Source organism: Eriocheir sinensis, chromosome 66, assembly GCF_024679095.1.
Source record: "Eriocheir sinensis breed Jianghai 21 chromosome 66, ASM2467909v1, whole genome shotgun sequence".
Classification (NCBI taxonomy): domain Eukaryota; kingdom Metazoa; phylum Arthropoda; class Malacostraca; order Decapoda; family Varunidae; genus Eriocheir; species Eriocheir sinensis.
Window position 1 is genome coordinate 242,501 of NC_066574.1, and position 16,283 is coordinate 258,783.

General features: G+C 44.1%; 1 protein-coding gene across 1 annotated transcript in view; it reads left to right on the forward strand.

Moving 5' to 3' along the window:
- LOC126987664 (fat-like cadherin-related tumor suppressor homolog) overlaps positions 1-16,283 on the forward strand; it is a 42,762-nt gene that overhangs the window by 1,151 nt on the left and 25,328 nt on the right. The window contains exons 2-4 of the mRNA XM_050844791.1: positions 1-59; positions 2,145-2,356; positions 13,528-13,608. The exon at positions 1-59 is cut by the window's left edge and continues 23 nt beyond it. Coding sequence (XP_050700748.1) covers positions 1-59; positions 2,145-2,356; positions 13,528-13,608 — 352 coding nt within the window. The remainder of the gene's footprint in view (positions 60-2,144; positions 2,357-13,527; positions 13,609-16,283) is intronic.

The following is a 16,283-nucleotide window of genomic DNA, read 5'->3' on the forward strand; positions in this document are numbered from 1 at the left end:
CTCGTTAACACAGGGAGAGGTGTTTCTAAATTCTTCGTCCGTGTATCTCAGAATGCATGGTGCTTAAAGCGTTCGAGAACTTTTTGTGGAGAGTGTTCATCTCAGGAAGGAAAATTTAAGGGCAAACAAATATAAAACAAGGAAATAAAAAGCCCGCAAAACATCACCGAAGGGAACCAATTACCTCGCTCCAAGATACACGCGCAGACAGGCAAGGAAGGAGCAACCTCTTTATTTCTATGTACCACAACTCAGGAAGGAAAAGTTAAGGGCAAACAAATATAAAACAAGGGAAAATGAAGACCGTAAAACCTCACCGAAGGAAACCAATTGCCTCGCTTCAAGATACTTCCCCAGACAGGTAAGGAAGGGCCAACCTGTCAATTTCTATGTAACCACACCGGAGGAAAGAAAAGTTAAGGGCAAACAAATAAAAAACAAGGGAAAATGAAGACCGGAAAGCCTCACCGAAGGGAACCAACCACCTCGCTTCCAAGATACACCCGCAGACAGGCAAAGAAGTAGCAGAATGTTTATTTCTGTGTACATCTGAGGAAGAAAAAGTTCAGGGCAAACAAATATAAAACAAGGAAAAAAAAAGCCTGCAAACCTACTGCTCCCAAGAATGTGATTGAGAGTTCCAAAGGTTTCTCAGAAGGGGTTGAAGAGGTGTCTTGATACTCTCCTGTCAAAGAGTTCAAGTCATTCTAGACACTCGTGTATTGCTGCTGAGTCTGTGTGTGTGTGTGTGTGTGTGTGTGTGTGTGTGTGTGTGTGTGTGTGTGTGTCATCTATAGGTGTTGACCGCTGCACTTCTCATTATTAGTTCTTATGAGTGAAGTAATGAAAAATGACTCGAATTGTGTTATAACCGTCAATTAATTATCTCTCAGAGAGTAAAGCCATCACAGTAAGTACCTTTCATGTAGTAATAATAATGTAATTTCTTGTGTAGTAGAGCGTGGACTCTCACAAACCTGCCGTGATAATGTCAGTAAGTGAGTAGTTTTTACCTCACTCGTACTAACATTCGCAGCGAGGAAAAAAAGCTTCAAAGGGATCCATAATTACCGCGGCATTCTCTTTGTAAACAAGGCCAATGTGTGCTGCTCGGCGGGGGTGGGACACAAAAACGTACAAGCGTATTAAAACAAAGAGCCACGAATTATATTATTGCATCACGCACCGCTCTGAATAGTGACAAAAAACTCTAAATACATACACGGTAAGTCTATCTTGTTGGCGGGAAAGAAAACCCTACTTCACAAAAAACTTACATGCATATTATGAGAGCCAAGAATTTAGTATTGCATCACGCGCCGCTCTGAATAATGACAAACAGATCTAAATACATACACGGTAAGTCTATCTTGTTGGCGCCAGGCGGGAAACAAAAGCCTACACGCGTATTATGAAAAGAGACACGAATTATAGTATTGCATCACGCGCCGCTCTGAATAACGACAAAAAGATCTAAATACTACCGCGGCATCTCTTTATGAACAAGGCTAATATGTGCTACGTGGTGTGTGCTGGGAAACCAAACCCTTCAACCCTATTTAAAAAGAGACAGGAATTGTAGTATTGCATCACGCGCCGCTCTGAATAACGACAAAAAGATCTAAATACTACCGCGGCATCTCTTTATGAACAAGGCTAATAGCTACGTGGTGTGTGCTGGGAAACCAAACCCTTCAACCCTATTTAAAAAGAGACACGAATTGTAGTACTGCACCACGCGACGCCCTGAATAATGACATTATTATTATTATTATTATTATTATTATTATTATTATTATTATTATTATTATTATTCCACACACCATTTATTCTTATTATTACCCTTTGTAGTGGTAGTAGTAGTAGTAGTAGTAGTAGTAGTAGTAGTAGTAGTAGTAGTAGTAGTAGTAGTAGTAGTAGTAGTAGCAGCAGTAGTAGTAGTAGTAGTAGTAATAACAGTAATAGTAGTAATAGTTGTAGTAGTAGTAGTAGTGGTAGTAATAGTAGTAATAGTAGTTGTAGTAGTAGTAGTAGTAGTAGTAGTGGTATCATTACACACACACACACACACACACACACACACACGCACGATAACTTGGCCCCCTCGCCTTCCCCGCCACTGACACTCACACCCTCTCCCCCAGGCGCCCTCACAACCCTGGTACCGCTGGACAGGGAGCAGCAGGCAGAGTACGAGCTGTGGGTGCGGGTGAGCGACGGCCAGCTGTCCTCCGTCATCTCGGTCTTCATCACCGTGAGCGACGTCAACGACAACCCTCCCGAGTTCCTGGAGCCGCTCTACCGCGTCACCGTCCCCGCCCGCAGCAAGACCAAGAAACGGGAGGCGCTCTTCAGGGTAAGTGGCCCCCTGCTTGAAGGCTTACACGCTCTTATCTCTCATCATAAACAGTCTCAAAGTGAATGTGGGGAAGTATTTAGAGCCCGCATTCTTATACTTTCTCTTCTCTCATCTCAAACAGTTTCTCACGCCATTTTGGGAGTTTGAAAGTAAACGTAGGGAAGTATTTAGGTAAGTGGCCCCCTGCTTGAAGGCTTACACGCTCTTCTCTTATCATAATAGAGTCTCACCTCCGACTTCAGGAGTTTGAAAGTGAATGTGGGGGCACCGTTGCCAGATTATCGTACTCAGAGCCTCGTATTTACCGGTCTCTGAGCCATAGCTTTTGCCAAAAAACACCAATATAATCAACCATTTTAACGATAACTATATATGAAGGCAGTTGCTGGGGTCGAGGAGGCAGTTTTGGGGTCGGAAAACGGCAAACATAGGAAGCTGAGTACGACAATCTGGCGACGTTGTACAGTGGGGGAAGTATTTAGGGCCCGGAAGGCTTTCACTCTCTTTTCTCGTCATAAACAGTCTCAAAGTGAATGTGGGCAAGTATTTAGGGCCCGGAAGGCTTTCACTCTCTTTTCTCGTCATAAACAGTCTCAAAGTGAATGTGGGCAAGTATTTAGGGCCCGGAAGGCTTTCACTCTCTTTTCTCGTCATAAACAATCTCAAAAGTGAATGTGGGCAAGTATTTAGGGCCCGGAAGGCTTTCACTCTCTTTTCTCGTCATAAACAGTCTCAAAAGTGAATGTGGGCAAGTATTTAGGGCCCGGAAGGCTTTCACTCTCTCTTATCTCGTCATAAACAGTCTCAAAAGTGAATGTGGGCAAGTATTTAGGGCCCGGAAGGCTTTCACTCTCTTATCTCGTCATAAACAGTCTCAAAAGTGGATGTGGGGAAGTATTTAGGGCCCGGAAGGCTTTCACTCTCTCTTATCTCGTCATAAACAGTCTCAAAAGTGGATGTGGGGAAGTATTTAGGGCCCGGATTCTCACACACTCTCTTATCTCAAACTGTCTCACCGCCATCTTTGGGAGTTTGAAATTGAATGTGAAGTATGTAAGGAAGTAGCCTCCTGGTTGAAGGCTTACACGCTCTTTCCCTCTCACCATAAACAGTCTCAAAAGTGAATGTGGGGAAGTATTTAGGGCCCAGACTCTCACATGCTCTCTTTCTCTCGTTACAAACAGTCTCTTACGCCATCTTTGGGAGCCTGAAAGTGAAAGTGGAGAAATATTTAAGGACGCAGCCCCCTGGTTGAAGGTTTGCACTCTCTCTTCTCCCATCACAAACAGTCTCTGCCATCTTCGCGAGTTTGAAAGTGAATGTGGAGTCGTATTTGTGGCCCAGAAAATAGGTTTGATAGATTTTTTAAAGCACTGAATGGAGGACGTTGGGGTGTATTTTTTATGAGTGGTGTGAACGTAGCAGTTAATATGAATAAGGACAGAACCACAGAAACATTAAATACTTAGATACGTAAGAATAGAAACATACATAGATAGAGAGATAGACAGGTAGAGAGAAAGAAAGAGAGACAGTTAGTTTTGAGTCTATATATCAATCACATAACAAAACAATCAGATCACAAGCTCCCAATCAACGTATGCTTAACAAAACCCGAGATTCACAAAGCCACGAAGAACCTCTAGAAAAGACCACAGCCACAACACTATAGTCTGTTCACTTAAGTCCGACCCAAGCTGACAACATAAACCTAAGCGTGTTTGCAAGCTGAGTGCTGATTGGCTACTGCTATGGCTTCTAAGTTTTCTTTAACCTTTGTTTGTGTTTATCTCACGCAGCACTTTATGATAATCTGCACTGTGCTTACGAACACGCTTAGGTTTATGTTGTCAGCTTGGGTCAGACTTAAGTGAACAGACGATACCTGGCTGGCTACGAGGGCTCCGCTAGTTAAAGGTCCAAATTCCTAAACGCATCGGGTTCCCATTGCCACTATTTCCCAAGGCCACAGAGAAGATTAACCGGGTCTTCATGAGTGTTTTTGGAGGTCTGGTAGTTAAAGGTCCAAATTCCTAAACGCATCGGGCCACCATTACCATTATTTCCCAAGGCCACAGAAAAGTATAGCCGGGTTTTCATGAGTGTTTTTGAAGGTTTCCGGTAGTTAAAGGACCAAATTCCTAAACGTATCGGGCTCCCATTGCCACTATTTCCCAAGGCTATAGAGAAGATTAACCGGATTTTCATTGGTGTTTCTGAAGGTCTTATAGTTAAAGGTCTATATTCTTAAACGTATCGGGCTACTATTGCCACTATATCCCAAGGCCACAGAGAAGATTAACCGGGTCTTCATGAGTGTTTTTGAAGGTCTCCGGTAGTTAAAGGTCCAAATCCACCTATCCACTATCCTATCCACTCGACACAATCTTCCAAACAACTATCCCCTATTCTTTGACAACACCCAGTTATCACCTTCTTCAACACTAAACATTCTCGGTCTATCCTTAACTCAAAATCTTAACTGGAAACTTCATATTTCATCTCTTACTAAATCAGCTTCCTCTAGGCTGGGCGTTCTGTACCGTCTCCGCCAGTTCTTCTCCCCCGCACAGTTGCTATCCATTTACAGGAGCCTTGTCCGCCCTCGTATGGAGTATGCATCTCATGTGTGTGAGGGGGGGGTCCACTCACACAGCTCTCCTTGACAGAGTGGAGTCAATGGCTCTTCGTCTCATCAGCTCTCCTCCTCATACTGATAGTCTTCTACCTCTCAAATTCCGCCGCCATGTTGCCTCTCTTTCTATCTTCTATCGATATTTTCATGCTGACTGCTCTTCTGAACTTGCTAACTGCATGCCTCCCCTCCTCCCGCGGCCCCGCTAGACACGACTGTCTACTCATGCTCATCCCTATACTGTCCAAACCCCTTATGCAAGAGTCAACCAGCATCTTCACTCTTTCATCCCTCACGCTGGTAAACTCTGGAACAATCTTCCTTCATCTGTATTTCCTCCTGCCTACGACTTGAACTCTTTCAAGAGGAGGGTATCAGGACACCTCTCCTCCCGAAATTGACCTCTCTTTTTGGACACTCCATTGACCTCTATTCAGGAGCAGTGAGTAGCGGTCTTTTCTTTTCTTTTCTTTTCTTTTTTCTTTTTTTTCTTTGCGCCCTTGAGCTGTCTCGTTACTGTAAAAGAAAAAAATCATAAACGTATCGGGCTCCCATTGCCACTATTTCCCAAGGCCACAGAGAAGATTAACCGGGTTTTCATGAGTGAATTTCGAGGTTTCCGGTAGTTGAAGGTCCATATTCCTAAACGCATCGGGCTACCATTGTGACTATTTCCCAAGGCCACAGAGAAAGTTAACCGGGTTTTGATGTGTTTTTTGAAGGTCTCCGGTAGTTAAGGTCCATATTCCTAAACGCATCGGGATCCCATTGCAACTATTTCCCAAGGCCACAGAGAAGGTTAACCTTGGTTTTCATGCAGCGTTGCCAACTCAACTGGAAACTTCACATCTCCTCTCTCGCTAAATCAGTTTCCTCGAGGTTGGGCGTTCTGTATCATCTCTGCCAGTTCTTCTCCCCTGCGCAGTTGCTATCCATATACAGGGGCCTTGTCCGCCCTCGTATGGAGTATGCATCTCACGTGTGGGGGGCCTCCACGCTCACAGCTCTTCTGGACAGAGTGGAGTCTAAGGCTCTTCGTTTCATCAGCTCTCCTCCTCCTACTGATAGTCTTCTACCTCTTAAATTCCGTCGCGATGTTGCCTCTCTTTCTATCTTCTATCGATATTTCCACGCTGACTGCTCTTCTGAACTTGCTAACTGCATGCCTCCCCCCCTCCCGCGGCCCCGCTGCACACGACTTTCTACTCATGCTCATCCCTATACTGTCCAAACCCCTTATGCAAGAGTCAACCAGCATCTTCACTCTTTCATCCCTCGCGCTGGTAAACTCTGGAACAATCTTCCTTCATCTGTATTTCCTCCTGCCTACGACTTGAACTCTTTCAAGAGAAGGGTATCTGGACACCTCTCCTCCTGAAAATGACCTCTCTTTCGGCCACCTCTTTTAATTCTTTTTTAGGAGCAGCGAGTAGCGGGCTTTTTTTATAATATTGTTTCCTTTTTTGTGCCCTTGAGCTGTCTCCTTTGTTGTAAAAAAAAATTATCGCATTGTATTTTCGTAGTTTCGGACCGATAACTATGGCAAAAAGGAAAAAAAAGAGCATCAATAAATAACAGCTTTAACGCAAGCTATAATTTTCTATCGTTATTTGTGCAGGTACGAGAGTTTGAGGCTTAAAAATGATAAATACAATGTGGTGAATACGATAATCTGGCAACGCTGTTTCCATGAGTGTTTCTCCCGTTCAAGGTCCAGAAGGCGTGTCAAGCCATCACCGCCAGCACCAAAACAGTCCACGAAAAACCCAGCGTCGGTGTTCTCAGACGCTTCCACCTCTCACATCAACTATTTCCAAGGGCCGAAAGGGAGATTAATCGCTATCCAATGAGTGTTTGTGTGGACTCACGGCACAAAAGAATAATCAACCTACCAGAAGGGCTACGCAACTACCTCTGCAAATTCCCCAAACACCTACGAAAGCTTTATCAAATCCGTGGACTTGGGCGCCGAAATGTGTTAGAATATGGCCCCTGGTATTTGTGTGGACTCACGGCACTAAAGAATGATCAACCTACCAGAAGGGTCATGAAACTACACCTCCGCAAATTCCTCAAACACCTACGAAAGCTTTATCAAATCCGTGGACTTGGGCGCCGAAATGTTTAAGAATATGGCCCCTGGCAGCTTCTACGAGAGGCTTTTCAAACAGGCGATGTGAAGCGCCCATACGTTTAAGAATACTAAAGAAACATATCCGGGCTCGAGGGAACGGAGGAAGCACAAAAGAGGTTATCAAAGTCGAGGCACGGGAGGCCCACTCTTGAAGCTCTCCTCGCTGGCCTGATGTGTCTGTGGGGTGACTAGATTGCCTGTAGCGCTGCGCCTCAACCCAGGTACTCACTCCGCCCTACACAGCCTCGAGGGACCTGCCTGGCTTGGTCGGCTTGGACAGAGAGAGAGAGAGAGAGAGAGAGAGAGAGAGAGAGAGAGAGAGAGAGAGAGAGAGAGAGAGAGAGAGAGAGAGAGAGAGAGAGAGAGAGAGAGAGAGAGAGAGAGAGAGAGAACTACTGCCACCATGCCTCACGAGCTCATATTCCTCTTTCGATGTTTCAGAAAAGAGAATGTATTACAGAGGGTGAATTATTAATGGCGAATGCTGGAAGGGTTGAATGGAAAGTGCAGCGTGGCCCAGAGTGTGTTAGACGGGAACTGTTAATAGATTTTACATGAGAAAGCGTTCCTATCACCTCCTCCAACCCCCTCCAACACACACCCCGCCCTCCCCCTCACACCATACCACTCTCAGATTGCAACACTGAATGGGAATATCAGCTTAAATGAAGGTTTGGGATTTCGCATATAGGATTTTTTTTTTATAGTGAAGGAAGCAGCTCAAGGGCGAAAAAAATATATAATAACAAATACCGCTAAGCACTGCCACTGAATGAAATGAGACTATCGGTTTAAATGTTGGTTTGGGATTTCGCACATATGATTTTTTATAGTGAAGGAAGCAGCTCAAAGGCGAAAAAAATATATAAGGACAAATCCCGCTAAGCACTGCCACTGAATCAGACTATCGGTTTAAATGTAGGTTTGGCATTTCGCATTTAGGTTTTTTTTTTTATAGTGAAAGAAGCAGCTCAAGGGCGAAAAAAATATATAATAACAAATCATTAAGCACTGCCACTGAATGAGAATATCCGCTTAAATGTAGGTTTGGGATTTCGCATATAGGATTTTTTTTTATATAGTAAAGGAAGCAGCTCAAGGGCGAAAAATATATATAATGACAAATCCCGCTAAGCACTGCCACTGAATGAGAATATCCTTTTAAACGTTGGTTTGGGATTTCGCATATAGGATTTTTTTTATATAGTAAAGGAAGCAGCTCAAGGGCGAAAAATATATGAAAATAAAAAAATCCCTCCAAGCACTGCGTTTATAAAAGTAAAGAATGGTCAAAAGAGAGGTCAAAAGAGAGGTTAAAATGGAGGTTATGTTACATGCTTGCTTTTGTTTTAGCTCATGTCTTTTTTTCCAATAACTGAATCATGAGTGTTTTTCGAGGTGTCCGGGAGTTAAAGGTTCATATCCTTAAACGCGTATCGGGCTGCGATTGCAACTATTTCCCAAGGCCACAGAGAAGATAAGCCTGGCACCTGTTTGGGAGAGGATAGGGAGAGATGTCTGGACCCCTTTTTCCAGTTAAGGAAGCAGCTCAAAGGCAAAAAAAAAATAATTGAGGAAAAAAAGCTCGCTAATCACCGCTAATCACCGAAAGAGTGTATCGGTGAGTGGCCAAAAGAGAAGTCAATTTCGGGCGGAGAGGTGTCTTGATACTCTCGCAAGCGTTCATAAATTCAGACAGTGGCAGCGACTGTTTCCCTGAGACTCGCGGAGAATGTTTGATCTGTTCTAAGTTTGATATATTCATGACACGACGAAAATTTATTGTTGGACTGCTAAAACTTATTTGCTGGAGTCTCTATAGTCACGAACACGTATTACTTGTGGTAATATGAAAAGGTATACGTGGTTGAGGTGTACCTTTCGCCAGTACAAGTATTGCCGATGTATTTTTTTTTTGTCGAATGAGATAAAAACATTTGAAACATTTATTTATGATCATGATTATATTGCAAAAGTTAACATATACAAGTATTTTAAAACATGATCAGCCTCTTTCTAAGCCGAAGTTTTCAGGCAACTAACTTAAAATTATGATCTCAACAAAATAAGAAAAAAAGCAAAAGAGAAAAAAAACAAAATAAAAGGAATATAAAAAATAGGAAATAGAATGATATAGATGTAAAGAAATTATTGAAGTAAGAACACCGCACGTCCAATGAACAGCTTATCAGTGTCAGTTCGGTGCGGGAGAAGAAATGTTTGCAGAGGAGACAGTGAGAACCTGACGCTATCCATTACTGAGACATTGCAAAGGTAACAACACGAGTCTCCAGCATTGATCCTCGCACAAATCATTCAACTGTAATATCCACGTCGTTGTCATGTACCGAGAAGTGTCATCACAATAAAGAATAGCAGGAAATAATAGAAGAATATATGTTGATTTCTTCACGTCGAAATATACGCATGGTCGGAAAGATAAAGTCGCTGGGTTGTCGTGGCCCAGGGTCGGCACAGTGTGAACGGGGCCTAAAAGTCGCTGGGTTGTCGTGGCCCAGGGTCGGCACAGTGTGAACGGGGCCTGAGTCTGGCATCCGTTGTTCTGTTTTACTGTCCATGAAGGAAACAAATAACTGATATGAATTAACCTTAAATGGAAGTAATATATTTTCTACGGTAAAATAATAGAAATAATAGCTTTTATGTGTGAAATAGAATCATGCTCGTAGAATATAAAGAAATTTCTCAGAGTATAAAGAAAACGGCCGGAGAATATGGAAAAAAAACTGTTGGTGATTGGTTAGAAATACTGCAGTTTGTTATATTGTAAGCTGGAACGGAAGTAATATATTTTTTACAGTAGAAAGATACGTGTAAATACTTGTCTATGGGATACAGTAATGCCTCCAAAATAAAGAAATCCCTCAGAGTATAAAGAAAATAGCTGGAAAATATGAAAAAAACTCGTTAGAAATGCTGCATTTATTTATATATATTAAGCTGATACGGAAGTATTATAGTTTTACAGTAGAAAGACACGTGTAAATATTTGTCTATGGTGTACAGAAGAAATACGGAAGAAAAAAGAGCAGAACTAAAAAATAATATTAGTTTCTTATTTTCAATCACTACATCATCGTGTTTGCCATATAAGCAACGATGACACGGGAAAATATAGGTTCGTGTGGCAACATGAGTGTGTTGTCTATTTTTGATACGAGGAAGAAGCTGTCGGGCAAGGTGAAAGACAAATAATACCTTACTGTTTCTTATTTTCCTTCGCTACATGATCGGTTTAATTATATAAGAAACGATAACACGGGAAAATATGTAGGTTCTTGTGGCTACAGAATCCATGAGTGTGTCGGCTGTTTTTGATACGAGGAAGAAACTGTCGTGCAAGAAGAAAGATAAGCAAATACTGCCTTACTGTTTCCTATTTTCCTCCGCCACACCATCGGTTTAGTCATATAAGGAACGATAACACGAGAAAAAAATATAGGTTCGTGTGGCTACATAATCCATGAATAAAGAAGAAATAAAAAAAAAAGATAAAAACCAAAAAAAATAAACAGAAACGTCTAACCTGACCAAACCCCAGACAGAGTACGTACTGACTCACTGACTAACTGATTGACTGACGTATCGACTGACTGACTGACTGACTGGCTGGCTGAGAGAGAGAGAGAGAGAGAGAGAGAGAGAGAGAGAGAGAGAGAGAGAGAGAGAGAGAGAGAGAGAGAGAGAGAGAGAGAGAGAGAGAGAGAGAGAGAGAGAGAGAGAGAGAGAGAGAGAGAGAGAGAGAGAGAGATGTGCATCGGAGAGTCAGTCATCTTGTGGGGCATTTGAGTATATTAATAAATCCAAGTTGGCGTGTGGCTACAAAATCCAAGAGTGTTAATTATCTTTCACATCAAGGAGGAAAAGGAAACAAAAACTCCCAACCAAAGCACAGGCAGAGTGAGTGAGTCCATTGGAGAGTCACCTTGTGGGGCATTTGTCTAGAACTCATACACGCCATCTCGGTACTCAAAGAACGGCGGCGGGGGACACTTGCACCGCCAAGGCGTGAACTAATTGCTCGCGAAGTGGCACGAGATGAGACTTAATTACGGGAGAGAGTGGCGTGCGGTGAGGGGGGGGGGAGTGAGGTGAAGGAAAAGGAAGGGAAGGGAGAGGAAGGGAAGGGAGGGGAGATGAAGTAATTTGAAGGAAAAGGAAGGAAGGAAGGGAAGGGAGGAAGGGAGGGGAGATGAAGTAAGGTGAAGGAAAAGGAAGGGAAGGGAAGGGAGGGGAAGGGAAGGGAGGGGAGATGAAGTAAGGTGAAGGAAAAGGAAGGGAGGGGAAGGGAAGGGAGGGAGATGAAGTAAGGTGAAGGAAAAGGAAGGAGGGAGGAAGGGAGGAAGGAAGGAGGAGATGAAGTAAGGTGAAGGAAAAGGAAGGAGGGGAAGGAGGGAAGGGAAGGAGGGAGATGAAGTAAGGTGAAGGAAAAGGAAGGAAGGAGGGAAGGAAGGAGGGAGATGAAGTAAGGTGAAGGAAAAGGAGGGAAAGGGAGGGGAAGGGAAGGGAGGGGAGATGAAGTAAGGTGAAGGAAAAGGAAGGGAAGGGAGGGGAAGGGAAGAAAAGGAAGGGAAGGGAGGGGAAGGGAAGGGAGGGGAGATGAAGTAAGGTGAAGGAAAAGGAAGGGAAGGGAGGGGAAGGGAAGGGAGGGGAGATGAAGTAAGGTGAAGGAAAAGGAAGGGAAGGGAGGGGAAGGGAGGGGAAGGGAAGGGAGGGGAGAGGAAGTAAGGTGAAGGAAAAGGAAGGGAAGGGAGGGGAAGGGAAGGGAGGGGAGATGAAGTAAGGTGAAGGAAAAGGAAGGGAAGGGAGGGGGAGGGAAGGGAGGGGAGATGAAGTAAGGTGAAGGGAGGAAGGGAAGGAGGGAGGGAAGGAGGAGATGAAGTAAGGTGAAGGAAAAAGGGAGGGAGGGAAAGGAAGGAAGGAAGGGAAGGAGGGAGATGAAGTAAGGTGAAGGAAAAGGAAGGAAAGGGAAGGGAAGGGAAGGGACGGGAAGGGAGGGAAGGGAAGGGAAGGACGGGAAGGGAGGAGGGGAGGGGAAGGGAAGGGAAGGGACTGGAGGGGAGGGGAGAGGAAGGGAAGGGAGGTGAAGTGGGATGAGATGAAGTGAGGTGAGGTGAGAGGACGTGAGAGGGAGCGAAGCGGAAATATGATAAATGGAAATAATAAGAAAATAAATGGAAAAAAAGTTAGTTATGTCGTCAAGTGGATCAATAGGGAGGGTTGTGCCGAGGCTGTTCTGACGTCACGGCGATAATCATGTTTTTTTTTTATTCTATTTATTTATTTATTTATTTTTTCACCAAGAGTGTTCTGTTACAACCTTAAGTCAGTGCTGTGTTATGATCACATTCCTTTCTTAACACAAATTGCTGAACTCTATCTAGTAAGCCTTCCTCTCGCCATGCATAACACTAACAATAAATAACATGATAATAATAATAATAATAATAATAATAATAATAATAATAATAATAATAATAATAATAATAATAATAATAATAATAATAATAATAATAATAATAATAATAATAATAATAATAATAATAATAATAATAATAATAATAATAATAATAATAATAATAATAATAATAATAATAATAATAATAATAATAATAATAATAATAATAATAATAATAATAATAATAATAATAATGATGAGGATGATGATGATGACTATTTTAAGATAAGTGTGTGTATGTGTGTGTGTGTGTGTGTGTGTGTGTGTGTGTGTGTGTGTGTGTGTGTTTCTTCCAGACACGGTCACGGTAATGGCCGCCGCTGTTCACATCAAAGTCTTGTCTTAATGAAGTGTCGTTGTCTGCCGCTGATACACAAAGGCCCTTCATTTTTAGGCGTAAGGAAAGGTTCATTCATCCTTACCCCTAGACTAAGTAAACTATAAGCTATGACTTAATGAGAGAACTATGATTACATTTAAGTACATACACACACTAGCTTCAATACTGTGGGGAGTGTAGAACGTCAGCTTTTGTATCAGAAAGCTATTTGAAACGAACTAGATAGAGTGGAACCTTTCAAAACAGTGGGTAGAGTTGCCTTTTCCAAGTGCTGTGTGGTGGGGGCATTGCTCGGGGTGTAAGTGGTGAGGGCATTGCTCGGGGTGTAAGTCTTGAGCATAACACTTGTTGGCCACACTGTCCATGTCCGTAACTGGCTGAGGTGTGGAACTGTTCCTGATGACATGTCTTTAACCTCTGCGCCTGGTGCTGTGCCGCACTGCTTCCCCTACCACACCACACCATGGTCAGACCACCTCCGTTAGCTTGTCCGCCCTCTCTAAATACACCTTTGCTTTCCTGTCCTCGGCGCTGTGAATGTGGTGGTGATGGTGGTGTGGGTGGCGGTGCCGTGGTGCAGCCCGAGCCAGAGGACGCGTGGGGGGACTGGGTCAGTTTCTCGCCCTCACAGATCACCGCCCACGACGACGCCTTGTTCAGGGTAAGGAGGGCACGCGCGACACGGGAACCTGTGAGATGGTTTCCGTGTGCACGCTCAGCATGGGAGGCATCGCTACCTTTGTGCTACTCACGTACTTGACTGTAAAAAGACATTGATTGACGTATTTGCAAGTCCGTTATAACTAGCCGCTGCAGCGTGGCGAGGTGGGGGTGTCTCCCAGCCACGCTCCTCCACGCTGCACGCACCGCATTGCAAGTGTAAAGTCTGCAGTGACGTGATTGGCACAGGTACACAGTTTTTAGTGGCTTCGTATTTCACCATTAGCTTGAGTACTTCACCGATTGGTTCATTTTACGTTTCGTCAGTATTTTCAGTTGCCATGTCTGACTAGCCTGGCCCAGCGACCGAACTGACGACAGCCGCAAAGCGACGAGGCGGGTTTTGATCTGTCGTGGTGGCGGAGCGTCTCAGAGCATCTCAACGCGCGTGTTTCCCCCGGCCAGTGACCTAAAACAAAGTACCGCCCAGCTGTCAACATAACCCAGGGGTGTAGAAACCCATTCATAGGAGCCTCAAGAGTGTTCAAGCCCGCGCCGCACAGGGACCACCACACAGCTTCCTCGCGCCACATCGGACATCTGAGTGTCTCGTGGCCAGGCATGAACAGCTAGCACACAAGGCTCCACGCGTCCATTTACCGCATTGTCGGCCCCGAAGACTGTGGTATTCTTAGCCTCCGAGGAAACACGCAATGCTGAGACACGTTCATGCTTCCCTAGTGCACATAGTAAAGAGGGACACGTAATATATCTGCGTTCCTATCTATATCAGTGCAGGACTCACGAGCTGGAAGTCAACTTGTCCTGACGGTCGCCTCTTTGTCGTGTTCCGAGTCTTCGTTGTCCAGCGAAGTTTATTGTTACTAAATATCGACTTTGTTGTGGCCAGTGAGTGCCCTGTTTTCTGCTGGACTTTCTGTAACTGCAACGTTTGTTATTAGATATATATGTGAAAGGTGATACAATCCTAATAATTAGCTCACCAACGCCACTGCAGCCAAGCTTTTCTCGTTAATGGAAGCGGTAAAGGCTGAATAATCGTTCTCAATCGTAAACGGTTAGTCTGCGGTTGTTCAACGACCATGTATAACGACGGGCTGATAAATCTGACAAAGAAGAAGAAGAAGAAGAAGAAGAAGAAGAAGAAGAAGAAGAAGAAGAAGATGAAAAAAAAGGTCTGCGGGTGTTCATCAACGTGTATACCGCCTAACTAACCTATCACAGCCACCTTTAGTACTGATAATGGTTGTATAGACGAGTGGCGGCGCTGTTTACTAATAATGGTTACGTAGACGAGTGGCGGCGCTGTTTACTAATAATGGTTACGTAGACGAGTGGCGGCGCTGTTTACTAATAATGGTTGTATAGACGAGTGGCGGCGCTGTTTACTAATAATGGTTACGTAGACGAGTGGCGGCGCTGTTTACTAATAATGGTTACGTAGACGAGTGGCGGCGCTGTTTACTAATAATGGTTACGTAGACGAGTGGCGGCGCTGTTTACTAATAATGGTTACGTAGACGAGTGGCGGCGCTGTTTACTAATAATGGTTACGTAGACGAGTGGCGGCGCTGTTTACTAATAATGGTTACGTAGACGAGTGGCGGCGCTGTTTACTAATAATGGTTGTATAGACGAGTGGCGGCGCTGTTTACTAATAATGGTTACGTAGACGAGTGGCGGCGCTGTTTACTAATAATGGTTACGTAGACGAGTGGCGGCGCTGTTTACTAATAATGGTTATATAGACGAGTGGCGGCGCTGTTTACTAATAATGGTTACGTAGACGAGTGGCGGCGTTGTTTACTAATAATGGTTACGTAGACGAGTGGCGGCGCTGTTTACTAATAATGGTTACGTAGACGAGTGGCGGCGCTGTTTACTAATAATGGTTACGTAGACGAGTGGCGGCGCTGTTTACTAATAATGGTTACGTAGACGAGTGGCGGCGCTGTTTACTAATAATGGTTACGCAGACGAGTGGCGGCGCTGTTTACTAATAATGGTTACGTAGACGAGTGGCGGCGCTGTTTACTAATAATGGTTACGCAGACGAGTGGCGGCGCTGTTTACTAATAATGGTTACGCAGACGAGTGGCGGCGCTGTTTACTAATAATGGTTACGTAGACGAGTGGCGGCGCTGTTTACTAATAATGGTTACGCAGACGAGTGGCGGCGCTGTTTACTAATAATGGTTATATAGACGAGTGGCGGCGCTGTTTACTAATAATGGTTACGCAGACGAGTGGCGGCGCTGTTTACTAATAATGGTTATATAGACGAATGGCGGCGCTGTTTACTAATAATGGTTACGCAGACGAGTGGCGGGGCTGTTTACTAATAATGGTTGTATAGACGAGTGGCTGCGCTGTTTACTAATAATGGTTGTATAGACGAGTGGCTGCGCTGTTTACTAATAATGGTTGTATAGACGAGTGGCTGCGCTGTTTACTAATAATGGTTGTATAGACGAGTGGCGGCGCTGTTTACTAATAATGGTTACGTAGACGAGTGGCGGCGCTGTTTACTAATAATGGTTACGTAGACGAGTGGCGGCGCTGTTTACTAATAATGGTTACGTAGACGAGTGGCGGCGCTGTTTACTAATAATGGTTACGCAGACGAGTGGTGGCGCTGTTTACTAATAATGGTTA